Source organism: Rhinolophus hipposideros (genome assembly GCF_964194185.1).
Source record: "Rhinolophus hipposideros genome assembly, chromosome: 9".
Taxonomy (NCBI): Eukaryota; Metazoa; Chordata; class Mammalia; order Chiroptera; family Rhinolophidae; genus Rhinolophus; species Rhinolophus hipposideros.
In genome coordinates, this window is record NC_138055.1 from 57,064,295 (window position 1) to 57,089,045 (window position 24,751).

The window sequence follows — 24,751 nt, forward strand, 5'->3', positions numbered from 1 at the left end:
CAACCAAGGGAAGCGAATGCGCTCCCTCCGACCAGCAGGCGGCGCTCTCCCGATTTGGCGCCTTCCAGTGGCGAGGTTTGGCCCAGCCGCCACGCCGTAGGCCCGTGGCCTCCCCCGTGGGCCCGCGGCCTGTAGTGTCCGGCGGCCGGAGACATGTCGCTGCTTCGGTCCCTGCGCCTCTGCCTGGTAGCACGGACCGGGAGCTGCTCGGTGAGGGGTTTTGGCCCTAGCGCCGACCTGCCTTCCTTTAAGGTCTCCCGTGCACGCCTCCCTCTGTCCCCCTTTCGACTCCATCCCGCCCCCCCCCCCACCTCTTTGCCTCTTCGTGGTCCAGCCCCCGCGCGCCGCCTTTCCCCCAACCCCGGGGACCCACCCTGTCGTAAGGTCGCCTCCCTGCCGACGTGCCTTTCACCCTCGGAGCCCCTCGCCGCTTCATCCCTTTGTCCTTACCCCCGCCCCCCAGGCAGGATCCCTGCTCGCGTGGCCCCAGCCGTGGCTCGCATTCCGTGCTGGGCCCTGGCTGTCTTCCTCGGCCTCCAGCAAGGAGCTCCTCATGAAGCTGCGGAGAAACACGGGCTATTCCTTTGTCAACTGCAAGAAAGCTCTGGAGACTTGCGGCGGGAATCTCAAACAGGTGTGGGGGAGCAGGGAGGGGGATAGGGCCCCGTCTTTCCGGGCTGTCACGTCGGGAGCACAGGAGTCAGGTCTGCTGTCCCGGGACTCTAGGCAGACCTCTAGATAGGACTCTCACTTAGATGACCTCAGCCTTTGACTCTGTCTTATTTAGAAACAATTGACTCAGGATCTCAGGTTAACAAGCCCTGTGCCATGCAAAACTGCTATGTGTTGTTTTCCTGCTGCTTGGAGCTGAAAGGGCGTGTTTGAGCTTTGGAGTCAGACAGGCCAGGACTCAAAGCCTGTGACCGGGGACCACCCACTTCTTGCTTCCAGAGTCTGGTGGGCCCACCTTACTTAATCTTTCAGTGTTGCATTGTTCTTGTATGTGTAAATGAAAATACTACTGTGTGCTCCATAAGGTTGTTGTGAAGATTACACTTCTCCAAAGCAACAGACACAATGCTTGGTATTTGGCATTTCATGGTAGGCTGCCAGTAAAGGATAGATTAGTTCAGTTTCTATGATGGCATTGAGGGGAAACAGAGAGTCAGGGGACTGGAACCTATTTTAGAGCTCCATTCAGTTCTAAATTCTCTGACGTTGTCATCTGACCTTTTTCTTTTCAATTTATAGGCAGAGAGCTGGCTTCATGAGCAGGCCCAGAAAGAGGGCTGGAGCAAAGCTGCCAAGCTTCATGGGAGGAAAACTAAAGAAGGCCTGATTGGGTTGCTGCAGGAAGGAAACGCGACCGTGTTAGTAGAGGTGAATTGTCAGAAGTTCAGATACCAGGAACTTTGGTGTAAGGATTTGTGGTAGACTCTTGCGTTCTTAAAGAAGAGGTGTTTGAGAGCCACAAAGGGTATTTGAATTAAACCTGTGAGATCACAGTTATTAGTTGTGGATCCATTTAAGTACAGAAATACACAGGTATGTTGATGAGAAAAGGCCTAGCAGTCTAGAACATTACTCCTAAATGTGAGCCTGGTGTAGCCTTGCACCTTGTCACTGATTCTTTCCTGGAACAGTTAGATTTTAAAGCTAAGAATTATATTAATTAATTAGTTGATGGATAGAGAGTAGCTGTTTTAGAGATTTGGGGGCCACAATTGTTGAAGAATCAGATGTGGATTAGAGTGAGATTGGGGTGGATTAGAGTTTAAAGAGAAGGAGATAAATAAACTGAGCAAAAGTAGTTTGTAGTTGGGGGAGAATGAGGTGTTACGGCATGCAGCCACAGGCAAGTGGTGAGGTTGTAGTGAGTCTTTTGGGGGCATTATGGAACCATCTTCTGAATGTGCACGTCATTGCTAACTCAGGGACCGAGCAGGACTCACTTCATTTAGTTTCTGGCCTCAAACTAGGAGAGGAACTGCAGCTTTAAAATTCTGGGGTCATTTATTTCCGCTTTGTTGAGTCTACAGCTTGTTCTATCAATATCTTGGTTTACTCTCCAACTTCAGGCACTTTTGGAAACTATCAGTAAACAGCTTATATAGCAACTTCAATTTGTTCCCACAGGTAAACTGTGAGACAGATTTTGTTTCAAGAAATATAAAATTTCAACAATTAGTCCAGCAAGTAGCCTTTGGAACCATGTTGCATTGTCAAAGCCTAAAGGATCAACTCTCCACATACAGTAAAGTGAGTTTTGCGGTCTCCAACATGCTGGATTTGTTACCCCTTACCTCCCTTAGAGTCTTTGCTATTCCCTGTTTTCAGACATTCTGATGCCTCACTTCCTTACTTCATGTCTCTGCTTCAATGTTACCTTTTTGGAGAGGTATACCCTTCTTCCTGGGGCTCTGTCCCCTTATTTTACTTCATTTAAAAATCTTTTTTTGCTCAGTGGGGGGGCCAACCTTGGAGAGCTGAGCGTGGGGGGGGGAATCTTTTGTTATTGTCCTTATATATTACATTTTTATTTATTTGTATGTTCTCTGTCTTCCCCAATAGAACACAAACTGCATGAGGCAGGGAAATTTGTCTTTTCACTACTATGTTTCTGATGAAAGAGAAGTGGGCCCAGCCCTTGGTTGAGGCTCAGTAACTGTGTGTTGAATGAATGAATGAATGCCAGTTGGGTGGAGTCAGTCAAATCATGTGCAGATTTGTATTTAGAAATCTAGAATGGCCTGAGGTAAGGATTCCTAAATAAAGGTACTGGGAAAGGCACAATTTAGGAGAATAATCATAGTCTTGTCCATAGAAAGATCAAGGAAGGAGTTATATCAGTTTGCCTTTGCTTCAACCTTATTGTGAGGCAAAAATGAACCAACTACTTACACAACTTTTTTGTGTTTAGTACCACGCTTTTTCTCTTATTTCTCCTTTTTTTGAGATCTCATGGTAAAAGTTACTGGCATTAAATAGTCACATTACATGGAAAACTGTGTTGAGATGATTTCTTAGAATTGTATTCAGTGGATGTGTCACTTGAACTAGAAATTTTAATCTTGACTTTGCCATTAACTGTATTTGTAACCCTGAGCCATTCACTTTCCTGTGCTTCTGTTTCATTATCTGTAACAGGGAACTTTGGTTCCTTCTAGCTTTGTTTATTTTTTTCTCCTTTTGGTCTGTAGTTTAATTTTTTTAAACTTTTATTTTGAAAACAATTTAAGTTTACAGAAAAGTTGCCAGTATTCTACAGAAAAACACAGTGGGCTTTTATCTGGAGTCACTATTTATTAACAGTTTTCTTTATTTGCTTTATTAGTTTTTATATACATATTATCATCACAATTTTTTTTATCCTTTTCTGAGTACGGTGCAGACAACGTCAGAACCCTTTATCCCTTCAGCTTATGTTTCCTGAAAAAAAGAGGACATTCTCTTATATAACCACAATACAGTAATCACATTCAGGAATTTGATACAGTATTTTTATTTGATACAGTATTTTTACTTGTATAATATACAATACATATTCATATTTTGCCAACTTTCATTTTTTTCTTCTGATCTAGGATACAATCCAGTATCATATGTTGCATTTAGTTGTCATGTCTGTTTAGTTTCCTTTATTTGTCCCTCAGCTTTTCTTTGTCATTACATTGACAGTTTTGAAGAGTACAGGACAATTTGGTAGAGTGTCCTTCAATTTGAGTTTGTCTGATATTTCTTAATAATTAGAATATGGATTTTTGTAGGAATAGTAAATAAATTATCCTGTATTTTTCTCAGTACATCACATCAGGAGGCACATAATAACTGTTGGTCCCAATATTGATGCTAATTTTGGTCTTTTGGTTAATGTAGTATCTACCAGATTTTGCCACTATGTTCCTCTTTGTAATTAACAAGTAATCTGTATGGCAGATTGTTTGCTAGTGTAAACATCCAGAATCCTCAAAACTTTTGCCTAATAGTTTAGCATGATTTCTTGGCAAGATCCGTTATAATTTGATAGTTTTATAATGGTTATTTTTCTCTTATAATTTCATTTATGTATATTAGTTTTATTAGTTGGCATTCTACTATAAGGAAGAGAGTTCTCCCTTTATTTAGTGATTAGTTAGTACCAATACTGACTCATGGATTCAGTTCTAGTCTCACCGCAGAGTTCTTCCTTTTCTTTCCCCATTCTATCTTTTTATCTTCCTTCTCTCATAGTGGTGAGTACACTGGCTCCTAGCAACTTCAGATGTTTACTTATCTACCCAATGTTACAATGCACACTAAATTGTTTTAGAATTACTGTACCCAACCACTGGAAATAGCAAACCTACTAAGGAGTTCAAGATTTCTTTGATGTTCTTTTTGTCTTTACATTGAAGTTATGTGGTCAGAGGACATTATTGAAAGTTACTTGGTTTAGTTTTTTTCCCCTTTCTGTGAGGTTATGTCATTCATTTGAAATACAGTTAAAGTCTTATGTTTCTGTTTAGTCAGTTTTTGTTTTCATCCCAAATTCTGTTAATTTAGTTTAATTTTTGAATGTGTAACATAATAACAAGGTTCTGAAAGTTAAGACTACACACACACACACACACACACACACACACACTCACTCACACACTGAAACCTTCTTCCCTCTTCTATCCTTTCTATCCCATTTCCTATGCACTCCTGTAGCAACCAACTTCATTGGTTTCTAGTTATCCTTTATGCCATTTTGCAAAACTAAGCATATTTATATAAATGTTTCTTTTTTACACATGTGGAGGTATAATTTGTATATACTCTTTCAATTTGTTTTTTTTCCCCCTCTTCATATTAATAATATATCCTGGAAATACTCCATAGCAGCTCCTGGAGCTCTCCCTTCTTTTTCCTAGCTGTATAGTATACCACCGTATGGCTGTGCTCTGGTTTATTCAACCAGTCTCTTCTTATGTTTGGGCATTTAAGCTGATTAGATATTATTGCTCTGGGACGGCTGGGTGGCTCAGTTGGTTAGAGCACGAGCTCTCAACAACAAGGTTGCCCATTCAATTCCCGCATGGGATGGTGGGTTGCACTACCTGCAACTAAGATTGGAAACGGCGACTGGACTTGGAGCTGATGGGCCCTGGAGAAACACACTTCCCCTATATTCCCCAATAAAATTTATAAAAACAAAACAAAAAAAACTGTAGTAACCTGATTTGAAAAAAAAAAGAAGAAATAATTGCTCAACGAGTAACTTTGTGCATATGTATGCTCGTATTGTTAGAAGTGTATTACCAGAGTAGATTCCTAGAAATAGGATTGCAGGGTAAAAGGATAAAAGTATACTAGTACATATATAGTTTTGTTAGCTACTGTTTAATTCCCCTTCTTTGGATTTGTACCATTTTGCATTCCTACCAATAATCTGCAAACCTTTTTAGCTTTAAAATTTTATGACTGTATGAAATATTATCTCTGATTTCTAGGAAACTACATTGTAAGAAGATAGGCCAGAGGGTTGGAATTGGAGGTGGTGTAGTGTAGAATAAAATATTTATAAAAATGGAATTGTTATCAATATTTAACATCCTTGGCTTAATGAAAAACATCATCTATTTATACTTGTCTTAAATTATTTTCCGAGAAATAGGCTATTTTTCCTAGTCTTTTGATAATTTGAATAGTACAGAACTGATTCTTGTTTGTTGTTTTTTTTTTTTTTTGCGTGTGTGTGTGTGTATGTGTGTGTGCACGTGCACTTAGGGCTTCTTGAATTCCTCTGAGCTCTCTGAACTTCCCATTGGGCCTGAGAAAGAAGGCTCTCTCAAGGATCAGCTGGCCTTAGCAATTGGTGAGTATTTGTAAGAAAACTGGATCTCCCGGTATCTTTGATATTCTTCCAAATCTACAGCGAGAATTGTAAGCTCATGGGCCTACAAGGCTCAGATAATATGAACGTGCAAAATAGGTTGTGTGTTAGATATTAGGGAGCAGTAGGACCCTAAAAAGCTCACACTCTGCTAAATGGAACCATTACCAAGCTCTAGCCAGTTGTTAACCTTGGGGGAAATGGGGTCCCATTGTCATCAGAAGTTTTTGAATCCTTTAAAATAATTTAGATTTGTATACAAAATTCTTCGTTTTTAGCTGTTTGCAACTATTTAAAATTATTTCAACACTACAGGCATCACTGTGCTGACCAAACAAAGTATGTCTTTAGGCAGAGATGGCATTTTGACTTCTGGTTGACTACTTCTCTGTACACTATAGGGGAAATTGTACATCAAAGGTCATTTCAACTTCTTTATAAAGGGATCCAGGAAACTGTAGGGGCATTGTTTTTAGGAATTTGATCTCTCTTTTAAAAAATCGGATCCTGAATTTGTGCAGGTATAGTCTTTTAGAACCCACTGGCTATAGGAACTGTATCTGGATCATTGTGGTGGGACTAGTGGGGATTTTTCCTATGTCCTTGATGAAGGGAGGGAAGTAATGCTGGCGTTGGAGCTTGCTGGGAATTTATTGCTCATCTGATGTTTCCAGTCAAGGCATCAATTTTAGGTTTTTATCAGATCATCATGAAGTATGTATACTGTTTAGTGAGTCATGGATGAGAAACCAGGCAGACATGGGACTTATTAAGAAATTCTGGAAGAACTGGGTGTTTCAGCCTTCTCAATTTCTGGGAATTAACTATTGGGTAGATGCTTTGGGCTGTTTTTAAGATTACTTCTGGTTTCTGGATACTCCCCTTTTGAATGTTTAGATACAACTATGGCTAATGCCGGGATATTTATCCAGACCCCTTTGTTTATTCTCCTACCCCTTCCTACCTTTTGGCCTATTTGGACTTACGTTGGAGGAAAGAGCATCCTGAGACAAAGGGGAAAACTGGAATCCGTTTTTAGTTCTCAGAAACTTCTCTGAAAATATGATCTTTTTCTTTTCGATGAGAGGAAGTTGCAGCTATCAGATGACACAGGGTTTAGGATTTTCTGGGGCTTTTAGTTGTGGACTTTTCCCCGATAGAATGGGTGATCAAGAGTTGTCTGTGTCAGTTATGGTGGTATTCAGGAGGGATGGTAATTTGGTGGGAGAAAAAAATGATTGCGTTGAAGTCAGATCTGAGTTTAAATTCTAACTCTGCCGTGTATTAGCAATGTAACCTTGGGCAGGTTGCTTAAGTTGTCTAAGCCTAAGTTTAATAATAATAGCCAGCATTTAAGTGCTCACTATGTGCCAAGTACTGGAATAAGTGCTTTTACATCTATTATGTATTTCTCCCAATAACCCTGTTTTCATGTTCTTGTAAGTGGTAGCATCTCCACTTTACAGATGAAGAAACTAAGGCTTGATAAATTAGTAAATGGGGTTACGTCATTAAGTCACTTGCCTAAGGTCATACAGCTGGCAAGAGGCAGAACTGAGACCTGACTGAGTCCAGGGTCTCTGTGACACCATAGCCTGTGTTTTTAAATGTAGTGGGCCCGGCACATAATTGGAGCTCCATAAAGGGACTCTCCATCTCCCCCCATCCCCGCACACGCCTTTTCGCTCTGTGAACTGAAAATGGTTTCTCCATTTTACGTCATATCCTCCGTGTACGTGCAGGGACTATCTCCCAAACTTGGCCGCCTCTGTGCATGTGCATATTTTGGTACTACCACAGGCATCATATTCTGGAAGCATGTTTTTTGTGCTTGTATTTTTTATAGGGAAACTGGGAGAAAACATGACTCTTAAACGAGCTGCATGGGTGAAGGTGCCGACTGGGTTTTATGTTGGCTCTTACATCCATGGTGCCACGCACAGTGCCTCACTCCACAGCCTGGTGCTGGGGAAGTACGGGGCCGTGGTTATTTGCGAGACGTCTGAGCCGAAAGCAAACCTTGAAGACCTTGGCCGCCGCCTTGGACAGCATGTGGTGGGCATGGCCCCTCTCTCTGTTGGTTCCCTGGACGATGAGCCCGGCGGTGAGGCAGAAACCAAGATGCTGGCCCAGCCATACTTGCTGGATCCCTCCATCACGTTGGGACAGTATGCGCAGGCTCAGGGGGTGTCTGTCATAGACTTTGTGCGGTTTGAATGTGGAGAAGGTGAAGAGGCAGCAGAGGCTGACTAGGTTCCAGAGACTTGTAGTCTAGGAAGGAACATTTCTTCTTAGTTCTGGACATCATTACAAGAAGAAGTTTGTCTCAGCCTCTTCAAATCCAGAATGTTTCTCATTTGAGTTTATACTGAAATTATACTTCATGGGTAAAGTTATTAAATAAAATTGTTTTATAAAAAAGAGAGTAGAATCTTTTCCTTGTTTGCGTAATGCTGGGTTTAGCTATTTTGTATCTTGCTTGTGACAAGTTTTAGGAAACAACAGGTGGGCCTTGCTGAAGTGACTGACAGTGTCTGCGAGAACAGGTGTCACCAGTCGTGCTGCTGCTCCCTTCAGCACAGATTTACTGTGGCATCCCTAAAGATTCTAACTGAGTCCATCTCATTCCTTCTGTGACATGACATGCGCATTCTGTTTTCGCTTTGTGATGCTTTGGACTATGCTTCTATCCTGGAACTTCCCGGTTACATGGATGGATTCCTTTGGAATTGTTGACTCAAACTTAGAGTTAATCTGGAAAATGTGGTTCATTTTTTGATGTCTACAGCGTGCTTTGAAGGCTCTCTGCAGTGGTATACACGCTGGTTCTGGCCTCATTACTGAAATTAATAACACATGGCCTGACTTCTCTTTTGGATAATGGGGTGTGGTTGGGCGGGCACTGAGGTTTCCTGGACAGCTGGAAGGCAGATTTTGGCATTTTTTGCCAGAAACAGGAATTACAGTGGTCCAGTTATCCAGAGAGCTCACTCAACAGTGCCTCTTTACTTCCCCAGTACTGGGACATTTCTCCCAGCATAACATCAAATTATTACTATAATAGGCAAATCCAGAATACTCCCATTTGCTCATACAGGTATCTTTATTTGAAAAGTTAAAAAGCTCTGGCACATACAGATCTGGGCATTTGGATTTTGGCTTTGGGGTATACATGTGATTAATTTCAATGATTTGTTGGTTCAATAGGTTTTGAAAATACCGATTTAAAAATTTTAAATGAATTAGGTCCTTGCCTCAACACTTTAAACTTAGTTTTCTGTTCTCTTACTTTTGACTTCTCCAAATTCATGTAGTTTTTGTGCTTTCTGCTGAGGCTATAGCCAAAAGGCCACAAAAATCAAAAAACGGGTAGTTAACATTTTAAGTATATAGCTAAGGAATGCAAAGATGAGAAAAATGGAGAACATGCTATGATTTGTAGACCCTATTTTATCTAAATTAAGTAGCTGGATGTTAGGCAACAATTGGAAGATAAATTCTTTCCTGTTATTGGCACTATCTGCTCTCTTCTGTGGTCCTGCAATAGGCGTATCTTTCTTGCCTTAGAAAAGCCCCTTTTCTTTCTTCATTTGGAGCTGTTTCCAGCCAGGCAGAGCAGCAAATTGCCCTCTTGTGATGCCAAACACAGAAACAAAGTCTCGTTCAGAGAGGTAATTCTAAGAGAGAAAAAGTTTCCAGTTAGAAGGAAGACATAGCACCTATCAGAGCCAACAGAATTTGGGAGAAGGGGGCCAAAAGGGGTAGGTCCTCAAAGAGGGAAGTACAATGAATTTTCAGAAAGTCTGTAATAGACTTAAATTATTCATTGGAGAGTTTTTCAGGTTGTGGAGTCCCATGTTGGCCTGTGGAAGAACTGACTGCATTCACTGCTCTCAGGGTTCCACCTGGCACCAGTTTCTTGCCAAAAGGACTAGAAATGGGTTATATATTATGTATGAATTCTAGACATTAGGTTTTGGCTAAATAGTGAACTAAATTGAGTGATGGTTTTCCTTGCTTTATGCCCTTATCTGACATTTTTATCCAGACATTTTCAAATACAAGATCAGGTGGATCTTGTTGAGAGCATAAAATTCTAACATTTATTTATTGATGCTTAATGAATATTTTCTATCCAAGTAAAATTATTAAGATATGGCCTCTGTTTTCAAGAAAGTTGTAGTCCAGATGCTTAAGAGTTGGTTTGATAAGACATTGTAGAAAATCCAGAGACCCTTCCCAAATCAAATCCTTCAAGGGAAAAATAAATGAATTCTTTTACCATGAAGATGTTAATTCAACCAAAACTTAAGAAGTACCTACCATCTGCCAGGCACTGTTTTAGGTGCTGAAAAGCTGAGAATGTGATGGTGAATAAGACAGACAAGGTTCTTGCTCTTAAGGGTATTACTAGAGGGAGAGATAGACAATGAACAAGTATAAAGGGAGGGGTGAGGGGAGCAGTGTTAGGTAGAGTGGTCAGGGAAGGCCTTCCTGGGGAGGTGACATTGGAGCTGAGACCTAAATAATTTCAAGGAGTTAGCTCTGTGATGATCTGGGAGAAGAATGTTTTTTCAGGCAGAAGCAATAGTGAGTGTAAAGGCTCAAAGGCTGGAGTGAGCATGTCTGAGGAACGGAAAGGCAGCCACTGGCCAAAGGTGGCTAAGCGGAAAGGGTAGTGGTATGTGAGATGAAATCAAAGAGGGCGACGGGTCAGATTGGATAGGGACCTGGAGGCCATGGACAGGACTTTGGATTCTTCTCTAAGTGCAGTGGGAAGCTGTTGAAGCTGTTTTAAGTAGAATAGTGTCATCTGTTGTAAAAGCCCATTGGTTATATGGGGAACGATTGCAGGGAACAAGAGTGGGAACCAGCGGAAGGACTATTGCAGTAGTCCGTCGTGGCTGGCCCAGACTGGCAGCAGAAAAATGGAGACGAGTGGACAGAGGCTAGCCAATGGATTGATGTGGGGGGTGAGAAGAAATAATCAAGAAGAAGCCCTGGGTTTTTGACTTGAGTTACTGGCTAGCTCAAATGTCTATTGAGTGCTTACAGTGTTCCAGAACTGTCCTGGCCGTATGCTGAGACAGGTGCTTTACTCCTGGAAAGCTCCACTTATATGAGACACAGTTTCTTCAGCCACTCACCTCTTTTTTGGCAGGGTCCACATCCTCAGGCAGTTCTTGATTCTGATTTTTCAACAGAACTTCTATAGGATAATATTTTAGCTCCGAATTCAGGGAAAGGGTTGTGTTCTTCAGGTCCTACGTAAAATAAAGATGTAGACTCCGGATAAAAGACTTTTAGTTCTGTGCAATCAAACTTCTTTGTGTGTGATATTTAACATTTTGGTTTATACCACTTCACCCTTTTAGAACAATGGTCCCCAAACCTGGCTGCATGTCAGAATCATCTGGGAATCTAAAATATTCAGCTTTGGGGGTCCTTCATGGGAAAACTGATGAAGTCTAAGGTAAATCCTGTTTGGCATAAATGCTGTGCTTAAATCTCATTTAAACATTGTGATCACATCTCTTCTCTTGGCTCTTTAACTTAGGCTCTACATTTCCAGCCTTTAAATGACTTCAAATTGAAGTCATACTTAAATACATTTTAAAGATGCTACATCACCATTAGTTTTGAAGTCTTGAGTTTATGGAGCACAAAGGACAAAATTGCCAGATGGCTTGGACACCTGGTGCCATACACTCATCCTGATGTTAAACTGCTGTTGGATTCCGGGCTAGAGGCTCCACTTTTTTAGCCATTAAAATAAGGGTCATGGCCTGAGGTTCTGGGGACTCCACTGTCAGAAACTGATAAACATATCACTTGGGCTAGAAGGTTATTATTTCTGAAAAATGCTGCTAATAAATTTAATCTGCCTGAATGACAGAGTTGAATAACAAAATTAGTTTTTGTTAGGGTTTTTTGTTTGTTTGTTTTGTTTTTTAAGGAGGGCACAGCTCACAGTGGCCCATGCAGGGATTGAATCGGCAACCTTGGTGTTACGAGCTCCATGCTCTAACCAAGTGAGCTAACAGGTTACCCCCTCTTGTTTTTTTTTTTTTTTTTTTGTTAAACAGCAAGTATTCTAAATTCTGGAAGACAGTAAAATAAGGAACTTGGCTCTGAGACCTGCGTTTTTACTGATTAAAGCAATCTTCGTATCAGACTAGACCACTAGAGTGATCCGAGGCAGGACATGGTAGGGTTACCCATGTGGCATGTGTAAGCATTTGCTGTTTCTGGCTCTAGATGCCTTTGTGACTTGTTCCTCCAAGAAACTCACAGCAGTGATTCTCGTGATAGCAGCAGTGTCCCCCAGCTCTTCTTTTAACTGTTCATATGATTTTCCTGCCTGAAAAGAAACAAAACACAGGATGAGGTGCTGCATATAGAGGAGGGCCATCTCAGGCCTAGTCTGTACCCTTGGGAAAAGTGGGAAAGCCAGGTAATCAGAAGACAATTCAGGGATGAGCAAAAGTGAAAATCCTCCCTTCTGGGCCTGTGCCAGGTTGGAAGGTACATAAACATGATCTGCATTCTTTGCTGGTGGCCTCTCAATCCTCCATACAAGATGTAAGACAGAGCAGTTGACTAGGAGTCGGAAAACCTGGCTTCTTCCTACTGGTTAATTGTGACTTTAGACAAATAACTTTTCTAAGCGTCCTTGTCTGTAACATGGCAACACAATGTTTGTCCTAGCTATCAGGATGGTTGTAAAGCTCCGAAAGGTGATGTGTGTGGATATACTTTCTAAACGTTGTTACTTCTACACGCTGCTTATTCCTGAGACAAGCTGTGAGTTCTCTAACTGGACTTAGTTCTGTGGTGGGTGGGAAAGAGAAGAGAAGTAAAAAATAGGGAGGGGAGGGCAGTGGGGGAAATGTGGTTCTGGATTTACTCAGCCCCTGAGTACCCCACGTTCCCACTGAGATATGAATGCTGATCTCCCTGGCAGTAAGAATGGCTTCCCCACTATCCTTGTTCTTACACTCCAAATGTGAGAGTCCCAGGCCAAGAACCAGCCTGTGAAGATGGGAGGCTCGAACCCCTGTTTAATGATCAGGATAGGTGTGTCAGCGTCTCGGCCACTGGGATGAGTGTGCAGGTACTCCTGGGCTGTAGCAAGAGCGTTCTCCTTCTCTGCGGCATTGGCCTCAGCCCCAATCCACAAGAACACCTGTTGTGGTAAAGATGGAATATTTGTTAATGTACTCATACTGAGAACTATGTATTAGATCATAAACACTGCCCTGTCTTTTCCCCTCAGCAATCCACAGCCTCAGCAGAGAAAGCTTTTCTCAGAGTAATCTTGATTTGTGATTTTAATTGCCATGGGTATCTCCCATATCTACATGTCCAGTCCTGAGAGCGCTCTCTCTTTCTCTCTCTCTCTCTCTCTTTCAATTTCAGCTTCCTAAACCGAATTACTTGTGAAACATTCCTCTGGGCTGTCTTCAAGCACCTCAAATATAACACCTCCAAAATGTAGCTCTTCTTTTCTAAACTTGTGTCTGTATCTCCATTCTTGGTGAGTGGCGGCCCTGCAGTCATTCCTATGGCAGTAACCTGGAAGTCATCCTAGACGCTCCCATATCCAGTGAGTCCCCAAGGCTGGCCAGTGTACCTCCTATGCATTTGTCAAGTCAGTCACCGTGCCTCCATCCCTACTCCACTGCTCCTGTGCAGACCCACAGCCGCTCTTCCTGGACTATTCCAGTAGTCTGCTGACTGGCCTCCCATCATGGTCTCCTTTTGTTCTCACTCCCATCTCTCCTCAGCCACACTGGCTGGAGTGTTCCATGTAGAGCACAGTCTGACCTTGTCATTCACCTGCTTACATTTCTGTAGCTTTCCAGGATAAATCTCAAACTTCTTGACATGATAGGTAAGGTCCATCCCTACTTCTTCAGCTCCATTTCTAGGGTGCTCTTCAACTCTGCCTTATGCTCTGATAATAGTATTCATAGTTCCCTGTATACTCGACTATTTCATGCCTTGCTTTTACTTGTGCTATTTCCTTTGCCCGGAATGCCCTCTTTTCCTGTTTAATGCCTACTTATCTTTTGAGATGCAGCCTGGGAGCCATCTCCTCCAGGAAGTCGTCTCTGAGCCCCTAAACTGTATGAGTGCCTCTAATTGTGCTCCTATGGCACCTCGTATGTACCTTCCTCCCAATAAAACGATGTTTCTATGTCCTGTCCCCACACACTCCCATCAGCCTGTGAAGTCTGAGAGTGGCACGGGCCTCTTCACCTTGGTGACACCACACCTAGCACTAGACTAGAACAGGGGAGGCGCTGAGTATGTTTGCTCAGCCATACTGAAGAACATGGGATGTTATTCCCTAAAAGCCCATACCTCTGGATGTGGAGCCTGCTGCTATTGATCCTAGAGAGATAGAAGTACATGGTGGTAGGATGGCCTGATTTTCCCAGAGCAAGGTGGGAAAATTCCCAGGAGGGTGAGTCTTAAACAGTATTCTCTCCAACCCTGGCAAAAAGCAAGCTCTTTCGTTGGTTGCCACTGACAATCGCTTAATTGCCTTGGGGATGGTCCAGGGCTACCCTGGGTTTATCCTGTCAGGGGAGGTCCTGTACAAAAATAGCCGAAACTGTGAGGGTCACTGCCATTTGTTCCAAGCTCTCTGGCTGTGTCTTACCTGGTCCCAGGTGTCCAGGAGCATCACGTCACCCGGGTTCAGGTCATCCTGGGTGAAGTCTGTGACCTCGGTGACAATGAACCGGCCAGTCTTATTGGAACATTCAAAGAGACGGGAATGGACATCTAGGATTTCCTGCTGTAATCTGCAAGACAGTCGGTCAGGAACTGAGCTGCTTAGAAATCACGTGCAGTTCACCAGCCTGGGCGGCAGAGGGAGCCAAGAGAAGGGGATGCTGTGGTTCCACACCTTTTGTCGTTGGCATAGGGAGTTTTCCCTCCCAGCAGGTCCCAGAACTCAGCAGGCTCCTGGCCCTCAGCCACAGCGTCCTCGGTGTCATGACAGAGAATCCCAGCCAGCTCCTTAGCCATTGCCCGCTCATCCCCACTAGACCCCTGCGAGTGGGGCGAGGAGAACACAGATGTTAGTCACACGCGAGCACGTTGATGTGGAAAAAACGCTGAGACCAGTAGCTCAGTGTAGCCAGGATCAGCTATGAAGCCACACAACCTCCAGACCGGGTTTGTTCTAGTGCTGGGAAGGGGGTGAGGGGAGGAGCAAAGAACCGGATTGGACTCTGAAAGAAACACACAATAGATGTGAACAAGAGTCTCCTTTGCATCGGCTTCAGTTGGAATTTTAGCACCTTTTTTTTTTTTAAGAGAAAATAATTTAAACATTTTAAAAATTATGTACAGGAAACTACACTTTTTGGCGTACATCTCTATGAGTCTTGACAAATGCATAGAATCAGGTAGCCAACCACCACAACAAAGAATCAGGACAGTTGCTTTCCCCCTGCAAAAATTCCCTCGGGCTACCTTTTTGTAGTCAAACCCTTCCAAATCCTTCACCTCTGGCAACCACTACTCCTTTCTCCATCACAATAGTTTTGCCTTTTCCAGAAGGTCATAAATGGAATCATACACTCTGTAGTCTTTGAGTCTGGCTTCTTTCACTTAGCACATGCTTTGGAGAATCTCCTTTGTTGGTGTGGGTATCATAGCTTGTTCTGTGTGTTGCCAGGAGTATTCCATTGTATGCATGCACCACTGTTTATTTCTCTATTCTCCAGTTGCTTCCAGTTTTTCATGATTACCAATAAAGGTGCTATAAACATTCATGTACAGGTTTTTGTGTGAAGATAATTTTTCACTTCACATGGATAAATACCCAGGAGTGGGATTGCTGGATCATAGGTAAGTGTACGTTTTATAAGAAACTGTCCAATTGTTTTTCAAAGGCTGTATTTACATTCCCACCACCAATGTGTGAAAATTTCTGTTTCTCTGCATCCTCATCTGCACTTGATATTGTCAAATTCTTTAGCCATTCTAATAGGTAGGTAGAGGGATCTCATTGGGTTTTCATTCGCATTTCCCTAATGAGTAATGGTGGTGGGCATCTTTTCCTGTTCAGTTCTCTTTTGTAAAATGATTTTAGTGCTTTTTAATGTAGATGCAAACTGAATTGACAAAATCACATTTTTAGTGTTTTTGTTCAGGGTAATGCCTGTCCTATTGCAATCCATGAAACTGGTGTGGAAAGATTGACGTACTCAGCCTCTATTTATTTATGAAGTTTACGGACTATCTCCTGGGTTTAGCAGTGCTGTCATCGACTTTCTAATTGGAGTCCTATTTGTGGGGAATGTTGGCGGCCCTTTTAAAGATCCTTTAGGAAAAAGGCTCCTCTTTTTGCGGACTGCTCCAGCCTACTGTCTTGAGTTCCTTTGCCCGTGCCGACAAGAGGGTGAGCGCAGGGCTGGTGTGACCACTGGGCCCAGCCGTCCTACCTTGCCATACCACAGATAGTGCACTGCTTGGGTCCGCAGCAGGAAGACGTCATTGGAGTTTAGGGAGGAGGCGAAGGCTGGAACCTCCACTGCTTTGGTGTTAGATTTGGCATTTCCTTGAATCTGGAAGAGTCTTACTGGAGGATCGGGCTCAGCATTTCCCTTCCTAGAAGTCCCACCCTAGAGAAAAGGAGAAAAGCAAAGTCTAGATCTAAGAGGCACCGTGTGAACAGAGCCGTGGGCTAGCTGTTTTGGAGAACATGGATGTATTTGTCACCATCTTTGCCCTTGAGGAGCTTGTGGAAGCTTGTAGGTGGGGTGAGCTGGAGTTACGGTACCAATAATGTTAGCTTTCATTCTGAGACCTCTGTTACAAGCCCGGCTCTGTGGCTATTGCCTTACCTACATCATTTCATTGATCCTCCAAATAACTCTGTGAAGTAGGCATTCTGATCCATAGTACAGATGGGGGAAACTGAGCCTTAGAAACCTGGCTGATAAATGACAAGACTAGGTCTTGACCACAGGCTTGTGTATATCAGGCATGTGACATTGTACATTTCTGGTAATGCTTCAGCCAGGGATTCATGGAAGTAGGACTTGAGTTTGAAGGGGCACATTTGGTGGAGGTGGTGGACAGGGCATGATATGGCACATGTGAGGTCTGGTGAGGAGACCCGCCTGGCGAGCGGAGCTCGGTGTAGGTTAGGGAGCTGAGGGTAACCTACCTTCACGGGTAATAGGGATCAGATTATGAAAACCGTTGAACATGAATTAGACAGTGATTTGGACTTGAATCCCTGGGCAGCTGGGATTCACTTCAGTGGCTTCGATGAACCCCTTCTTGTCCAAGTCGACCCCAAGCCCTGCTCCCCACCCCTCCTCTCCTCCACGGTAGCCCCTGCTGACTTGTTAGTTCTGAGCATTCCTGCTCCAGGTGTAACTTGGTCTGTGGGGGTCTCACCTCAAAGATAACCAGCTTTCCTTTGAAGATAGCCATGAAGTGGCGTGGCTCCTTCCCCATGGTAACCCGGACCTGCACCGGGGCCCCGTCAAACCGCCGATCCACCTCCACTGCCTGGTATGCCGAGGCTGCCAGCTCATCCTGGGAGGCGTGGCGGCCCTGCAGCGGTGACAGGGCAGGGATGGGCCCCTTCTCCCCCTGCCGCAGCCCAGTGGCCAGAGGAAGCACCATCTCTCAAAGCTGAGAGCCTGCCCCAGGCCTACCTGCCATATGTACAAGATGTAACGCGGCTTCCCGTAAACCTCGTATGTATAGAGAACCAGATAGCAGTCTCCCCCATAAAAGAAGCCGTACCACTGATGCTCCACGGGGACCAGCTCCAGGTTTTCAATTCTCCAGACCTGGGCACAGAAGGAGACACAATTCCCCAGAGATGGGGGTCCTATTTGACGAGACAGCTGCCTGAAAGGAATGGGCCATGCGTAGCAGAGAATCCCCATGGGTAAGGCACTTACTTACGTCTGTCCACTCAGTGTCCCTGCCCCCTCTGGTCCTGCTTTCCCAATGGTGAGGCTTATCACATTTGCATGATTTGAATCCGGAGGAGAACTGGATCATCCCTGGTCAGGCGCCTCCCCATCACAGCCCAGAGATGATTTGAATAGATCTGCTAGATGAGTTCTTGATAGCTCACCGGGGGATTTGCCTTTCACTTCCCCAAGAATTGTGGGAAAACTCTGCAGACTCAGAGACCTCTTAGAGAATACTCCTGAGGCACCCGAGGTGAAAAGGAAAGCAAAGTAGACCGGGAATCACCTGCCCCTCCTCTCTAGCTGACAGCCAGGAGGGCCAGTGCTGCCTGCCTGCCTTGAATGAGAATCATTAGGCCTACCTCAAACTTGCCGTTGCCGTCATCGACCATTCTTTCCTGGGCAGCTACCTCTGGTTTATTGTGCAGCAGAGTCACATCAAATTTGTCCTGGGAAACTTTAGCTGCAGAGACGGGGTTGGGAGAAGCCAAGTAGGTGAAAAGCATCCGTGCCTGCCTTTCTAGAGTCCCAGCAGCGAGAAGACAATCTGGGGAAATCTCACCAATTTTACCGATGCTGAATGTTTTCCCCAGGCCCATGGTCTGCTCCTTCACTGACCACTTCTGGAACAGCTGCTTGAACATGGCTGACTCGGCCCCGTCGTTGACGGTCTCCACATTGGTGCTGCTGGGGTAGCCCTTCATCTTGATGAAGTTCTGCACACACATCCCACCCCCAAAAGGCAGGTCAATCAGGGAATGCCCTGGGTTCTTTGGCCAGTGGGTTCTTTGGATTCACTCCTTTGAAACCAGTTAGTAGGATTGCTCCCTTCTCGAAGTTGGAGTCAAATTCTAACTCACTCTGTCTAGGCACCAAGTTACCTGCGTCAAGAAAAGGACTGAGCGGCACACGTGGGCATCTCTTTATTGGCCTGTCATGATTTTCACTAATCTTTTTTGCAAGATCCTTTATCCTCTGTTCTTTCAGAGGATGGGCTCGTGGACTCTCAGGATTGTATCGCATTTACGTGCTCGTTTACCGCTTTGTAAGTGCTGCTTTGGAAGTGCACCCTGCTTGGCTCAGCTGCATGGGTCTGCACAACAGCATAAGCTCCTTGAGGACAGGGCCACTAACCTTGGTAAGTGGCACCTATCCCCTTCAGTAATAGCAGCCGTGTTTTACTGAGCCAGTGTGTGTGCCAAGTCCTGTTCTGAGTGCTTTACAAGTGTCATTTAATCCTCGCAACAGCGCCAGGAGATGGTATTAAGCCTGGATTTGAATCCCAGTTTGTCTGTCTGACCTGGAAGTCCATGCATATAACTGCGATGTTACCTGCTCCAGGGCCCAGTAAGGCTCTCAGAGCACATCTGAAGTGTTACTGACCAGAATTTTTTAGACAGTATTGCCCATCTGTAGCTCCTACCAGGGCTTTAGACATGGCCATCTGTTTCTCAGCCTTTGTGGCTCCTCTTCCTTTCCACACATAGACCTTGGTCCCACTGTGGTCCAGGATGTAGCAGTCCTGAAGCAGTCAGGGATAGAAGTGGTTACTGCGGCTGAAGGCCTCTCCCCAGGCTCTGCCCCGGAGCCGGGCCGGGCCTCCCCACGCCCACCCACGCTCTCCTTACATCATGGTTCAGTAAGTCCTGGACCAGAGGCCGTGTTGCTACCTCCGTGACCGCCAGCTGCCCAGCCGAGTCTGAGACACTGGAGAAGGGGAGAGGTTAGCCTGTGCCTTCTCTTCTACAAAGCATCTTGTAGTCATTTGATATTTTCCTGGCTTTGGAGTGTCTGAGTAGAGTTTGACTTCCTATGACAGGTGTCGCTTGAGCGCAGGTGAGCTGTGAGGGACTCTGTTCTCTAGAGGAGACTTTTGTGCATCTGATTCGAACATTATCCCGTCCACATCCCTGAGCATGTATGGACCCAAGTGAAGGAACGGTCTCTCCAAGAGACCAAGAAGAGTTGCTGACAAGAACAGAGTTGCCTCCTTGAGTGGAGAACACCGAACTCCTTCTAGAAGCTGCATTTGAAAAAGACTAAAAGCCAGACACCTGCACCCCAAACGAGGAACCAAGCAAAAGTGCCTAGTTTTCCAGGGTCTCCACAAGGTGTCTAGGGAACAACTTCCCCCTGCCCCAACTTCCAACCAGCAGCCAGGTGTAGCTACTCACTGATATAACATGACATTTGATTTCTGCTGCTGATCTATGATCTCATCAGGGACCGCAGGCTGGATAATGGAGCGTCGGCCGAGGGTGTCCTGAAGGACCTTCATCAGCTCCGGGCTGGCGTCCTCCTTGTCTCCCTCGATCACTCCTATTTCAGCACGGCCCCCTCGCTCCCTGTCCCGAATATCCTTTGCCAGAACCATAGCCTGTCAAAGAAGCCCATGGAAGCACTCAGCTCGTCTGGGCCCCCTTTCTGCCTAATGGCTTTGGGAGGAACAGCCTGGATCCCAGACATGAATTATCCTGATGCTGAGAAGCCCAGGAGTGAGTCACAGACTCACTCTCTCTAAAACAGTTTCCATTCCAAAGTAGGGGTCCAGCTTGAATCTCAGGGAAGAGCCAATGAGGAAGGAAGAAGGAAAAGGCACCTGAGACAGCCAAGTCCCATGACCAGGCCTGAGGAGAGGAGGGAGCAGGAAAACTGGAAGAGCTGTACCTTCAGGCGCTCCCCACTGTTGCTCTCTGGACCATTCCATTGGATGATGACCTTCCCAAGGTCCAGCAAGAAGACATCTCCTCGGTTAAAACTGTCCCAGCTCATTTCCACCTGCAGATGAGAAGTAGACATTGTTCAGGAGGAATTCTCAGGCACCAGGTAGAGAGGCCCTGAGCCCAGGACAGACAGTGAGCAGGACGTACCTCAGTGGCCCTGATGTTTCTCTTCCCCTTCACGTGTAACAGCCGCTTAACATTATAGGTGTTGGTCTCCACGTGCTTCATCCCAGAGGCCACACCCCCCTTTTTGTATCTGAGGGAACATCCATTCAGTTATTTATTGCACACCTGCTGTGTGCTCAGTGCGGGGGAGGCGATGGCGAATTACACAAATGGAGCCTCTGCCCATGTGGGTGATGATAGTAAATAAGCCAGGTAAATCTAGATGGTGGTAACCGCTGCCACAGAAGTAAGACGCAGTGATGGACTTTTTGACAGAGTGGTCAGGGCAGTTTTCTGGGAAGGAGTGACATTCCAGCTGAGCTATTAAGAGGAATAGGAACCAACCACCAGAGAACTAGTGATCCAGACAGAGGGAACATCCGTGATTGAAACCCTGCAGCATGGAAGAGCTTGTTTTGTTCTAGGAACTGTGTGACTTATCAGTGTGTGACAGGGAGAGGGACACAACCAGGAAGCAGCAGATGCATTGATGACACCATGGGCTTAAGACCAACCCACTCTAGAAATCCGTTCTCCCACCCTGGCACGCATCCCAGCCCAGCCTCCAGCCCAGGCGTCCCGCTCATGAAGGGCATGCAGAAAGCCACGCTGGAGCAGAGGGCCTTTGTCTTTGGTGCCCTGGTGACAGTGTGGTGCCCTGTGCCTAGCAGGGTCCTCAGTCAGTGGGGACAGCCCAGCTGCAAGAAGCTGCCTTTGGACCAGCCTCAGAATTCTCAAGCTCATTGGAATTTCTCTTTTTGTTTTTAGTCTCGAATGCAAAGTCTTGAATTAATGAAACTCCTCAGTTCATGGACCAGCATTGTCATTGGCCTTTACCAGACCCCTCTCTTATTTTAAGTGTTTATGGATTCCCTTTTATCTGCATGCCTTATTCCCAGTCCTCTCCCCGCCATGGGCAACCACTCTAATAGTTTGACATCTTTTTATTTTCATTCTGGTAAAATGTGTCCTGTTGTTTTGTGTTCATGTATTAAGAAAAAAACACAAAAAAACAGAAAACAGAAATTGGCGTTCTGTTACTTATCTTAAGGCTGTTTTGTACTGTTCACTAAGCACCCTGTTTTGCAGCCCTGTCCGCCTATTAGGTGTATATCTAATCCGTTGCTTCCAGCTGCTGCACAGTACTCCTTGGTGCCATGGAGTATTGTTCCTGCCCAGCCTCCCAGTGATGGGCCCTCCATGTTGCCTGCCGCTTCCCACCACCGCTAACGATACTGCTGTGACCGTTCTTGTTCATGTGCCCTTACGGAGCTGGGGATGTGAGAATTCCTTTGAGTCACATGCCCAGAAGTGGGATTTGCCTCAGTGGCAGCGGACTACTCTCCGGAATGCTGTGCCAGTCCTCCCTCCCACAGGCAGGGCACCAGGGCTCCTATTTCCCCACAGCCTCGCCAACACTTGGCACCACCCAGCTCTCTAATTTGCGCTACTCTAGTGGGCGAAAATGATAGCTTTGTTTTGATTTGCATTTCTCCGATTACTGTCTTCGTGTACTTATTGGCCCTTTGGGTTTCCTCTTCGGTAAAGTGCCGTTTCCGTCCTTGCTCTATGCATAACTACTCACATGATGCCCTGCTTGAAGTAGCCACGGAAGGTGTCGGACTCATGGTACTGGACCTCCCGGTGCTGCACAGGGCTGCCCCCCAGGTAGTCATCCAGCTGTGTAGTGTAGATGGCTGCACAGCTCTGCTCGTCGTGGGAGGAGTCCTTCCCGATCCAGAAGTGGATGTTCTGGGACAGGAGACTGCCTGCTCTCCGGGTCTGGGACGCAGCCAGAGAGATCAGGTCAGGGGCCAGCATGCCTCCCTTTGCTGCTGGCCCCTCTGGCCTGGGGAGAACGTAGCATACAGTGGCTTGTTTGCTACCCCTGGCAGGCTCCGGGCCTCTCCCTTCCTGCAGCAGCCTCTGTGTGTGTAGCTCAAGCTCTGGCAGCCTGATTCCTCCCCCATTTTGGGAAAAATTGACAGCTTATTGTTTTCGAAATCAATGGAGACCAATGGGCACCTTTTCTGAGCTGGACTGCAGACTTACCTGGCCGCCCCTCTGCTCCTCTGCAGTTACACAGCTGGCGCAGGGCTGATCTGTGCGGCTACTTGGCTCTGTCAGCACTGTTCATATGGGATATTGTTTCCTCAACTACAATGAGCACTTTGAGGCCAGAGATGGCCTGTGATTGTCTGGGGTCTGGGCCTCTGGAGGGAGACGTGCTACTTGTGGGCAACTCACCCAGGTTCAGACTGAGGGCCCCACCCCCACCTTCTAATGCAAAATTTAAAACCCTGGCCTAAGAATGGACTTTGATAGTCAAACTGGAGACCTGTTCTGTATAAGCACGATGGATGCCAGGAGCCTGATTAGCACCACTGGCAGTGGAGCTTGGCTACCAGGGGAGAAGCTTGTGGGAATGAGGGGGCGGGGGGGGAAGGATGGTGCTCACCGAGAGGATGACGTAGCAGTCCCCCTCATAGAAGTTGCCATGGGCACTCAGGGGCACCAGCACCAGCTCCATTTTCTGGAAGGACAAGGGGTGTGTACAGGCTGCATTCCCTGCTTCCTCTCCTCCCCCCACCCCTGGCCCCCTTCTCTTCTGCATCATTTGCCACAGGTGGCAGGGAGAGGAAGGGGAGATGTCCCCACTGATCTTACAGGGTGTGGCAGTGAGCTGCAGGGTTAGCCCGGCCACCCTCTGTCTTCTGAGCTTGACCTGCTTGGCCCCATCTGAATCTGGGTGCCTGTCCACGCCCCGTCCTCCTCCCCACCGCCTGCCTGGCCCTGTCTTGCTGCCTTATGAGCCGCCTCCAGCCCGTTGCAGGGAAAGAGTTGCATATAAGCTATCAAGTAAAACCCTGCCCGCCTTTGAGCAGCAGCACCAGTGCCTCCATCACTGTTCCCTGGTGATTTCAGACGCCAGGGCTGGCCAAGGTCTGAAGTCACAGAATGCCAGGATTCTGTGAGGCTATGGGGGTGTGAGTGCCAGCAGTGTGTGAGGCTCCAAGCCCAGTGTCCAATATTTGGAGTTTGTGTGGGGGCCCTGATTGGGCACCTGCATGTCTGGCTCGTCCCAGGAAGCCCATTCACCTGGCCCCTAATATGAATTTTCATCACTACCTCCAAGTGAAATAAACTTGGCAGTCATACTTGTGCGTATTCTATGGAAAATGCATGTTAAATGTAAAAATGTTAAATATCCCGTACATTCTGTACTCTTTCAGTACCTATTGGTTTTTAAATACACTGTGAGCCTTAAAACAAGGGAAGTGAGCCGGACCTCTCATAAGCTCTGAGCTGCTTGCTAGAGGCTGTGACTCCCTCTTCCTAATGGAGGACAGTGGAGTGAGGTGTCACCTCTGGGTTTTACGCAGCAGCCACTCATTGGGCTCAGAGCAGGGAGATGGAGGTAGGGGGTGGTCCTCACATCTGGCAGGTGGGGCTGCCCTGGCCAGGGCCATTTCCAGCTATAAATTGCTGGAGCTCAAGGTCAGCCAGAGGGGCTCAAACCCAGGTGGGAGAAGGGATGAACCATGGCCCCGATCTGTGCTGTGCCCCCAAACCTCCCCTCTACTTTGCAGGAGCCAGAGCACCCTGGGGGGACAGATTCCATTTTTCTGACAGAAGTATCCGACCTGTGGGAGGGCCGAGGCCCCACCCATCTCTCCAGGGCATTTACTAGAAGTGCAGGCTCACTGAGCAGATGGCTGGGTAAAGGGAAAACTTATTTTTGCTTGGAGCCCTATTCTCCAAGGCCAAGAACATTTCCTCCACCTGCCAGCTGCCTTCTTTGAGCACCCAAGAGGGGTCAAGAATAGGAAAATGTGCACTTGGACGCTGACTTTCACTGTTCAGTGGACCAGGGAGTGCGGGAGGGCTGTCATGTCGCAGGCCTGGGTGGCCAGAGTCTGCCCCAACCCAGTGAGGAGGAAGGTGTGCCTCCAGCCCAGGTGTGCCTCACCTCTATTCTCCAGGTGATGATCCCAGGGTCGTTGCCCACAGACCTGAAGGCGCTGCTCAGAGGCATAGCTCTTGTCTTC

General features: G+C 46.1%; 2 protein-coding genes across 5 annotated transcripts; one reads left to right on the forward strand and one right to left on the reverse strand.

Moving 5' to 3' along the window:
• The first annotated feature begins 59 nt into the window (after nt 1-59).
• On the forward strand, nt 60-15,651 carry TSFM (Ts translation elongation factor, mitochondrial). Of its 3 annotated transcripts, none has more exons than XM_081059708.1 (6): nt 60-210; nt 464-634; nt 1,252-1,380; nt 2,137-2,259; nt 5,752-5,839; nt 7,704-8,272. In XM_081059708.1, exons 1-6 carry the CDS (start codon nt 154-156, stop codon nt 8,108-8,110), a joined length of 975 nt encoding a protein of 324 aa, XP_080915834.1. In that variant the 5' UTR covers nt 60-153; the 3' UTR covers nt 8,111-8,272. The 3 variants fall into 3 exon arrangements, with proteins under 3 accessions (XP_080915834.1, XP_080915835.1, XP_080915833.1); XM_081059709.1 differs by lacking the exon at nt 7,704-8,272 and adding an exon at nt 13,277-15,651 and having other exon boundaries at nt 105-210; XM_081059707.1 differs by having other exon boundaries at nt 117-252.
• AVIL (advillin) lies at nt 8,945-24,751 on the reverse strand (the record flags this gene model as incomplete). Of its 2 annotated transcripts, XM_081059704.1 has the most annotated exons (19): nt 8,945-9,534; nt 11,005-11,121; nt 12,150-12,218; nt 12,855-13,043; nt 14,526-14,670; nt 14,775-14,920; nt 16,321-16,500; nt 17,285-17,443; nt 17,548-17,685; nt 18,177-18,277; nt 18,377-18,530; nt 19,238-19,336; nt 19,443-19,521; nt 19,989-20,191; nt 20,482-20,592; nt 20,685-20,793; nt 22,288-22,484; nt 23,161-23,235; nt 24,673-24,751. In XM_081059704.1, 19 exons carry the CDS (start codon nt 24,736-24,738, stop codon nt 9,421-9,423), a joined length of 2,451 nt encoding a protein of 816 aa, XP_080915830.1. In that variant the 3' UTR covers nt 8,945-9,420. The 2 variants fall into 2 exon arrangements, with proteins under 2 accessions (XP_080915830.1, XP_080915829.1); XM_081059703.1 differs by having other exon boundaries at nt 18,177-18,530; nt 24,673-24,738.

Coding starts and splice junctions, on each gene's coding strand:
- TSFM (XM_081059707.1), top strand. CDS start 154: ATGTCGCTGCTTCGGTCCCTGCGCCTCTGCCTGGTAGCACGGACCGGG. Junction 253..463: donor CCGACCTGCCTTCCTTTAAG/GTCTCCCGTGCA, acceptor CCCGCCCCCCAG/GCAGGATCCCTGCTCGCGTG. Junction 5,840..7,703: donor TCAGCTGGCCTTAGCAATTG/GTGAGTATTTGT, acceptor TATTTTTTATAG/GGAAACTGGGAGAAAACATG.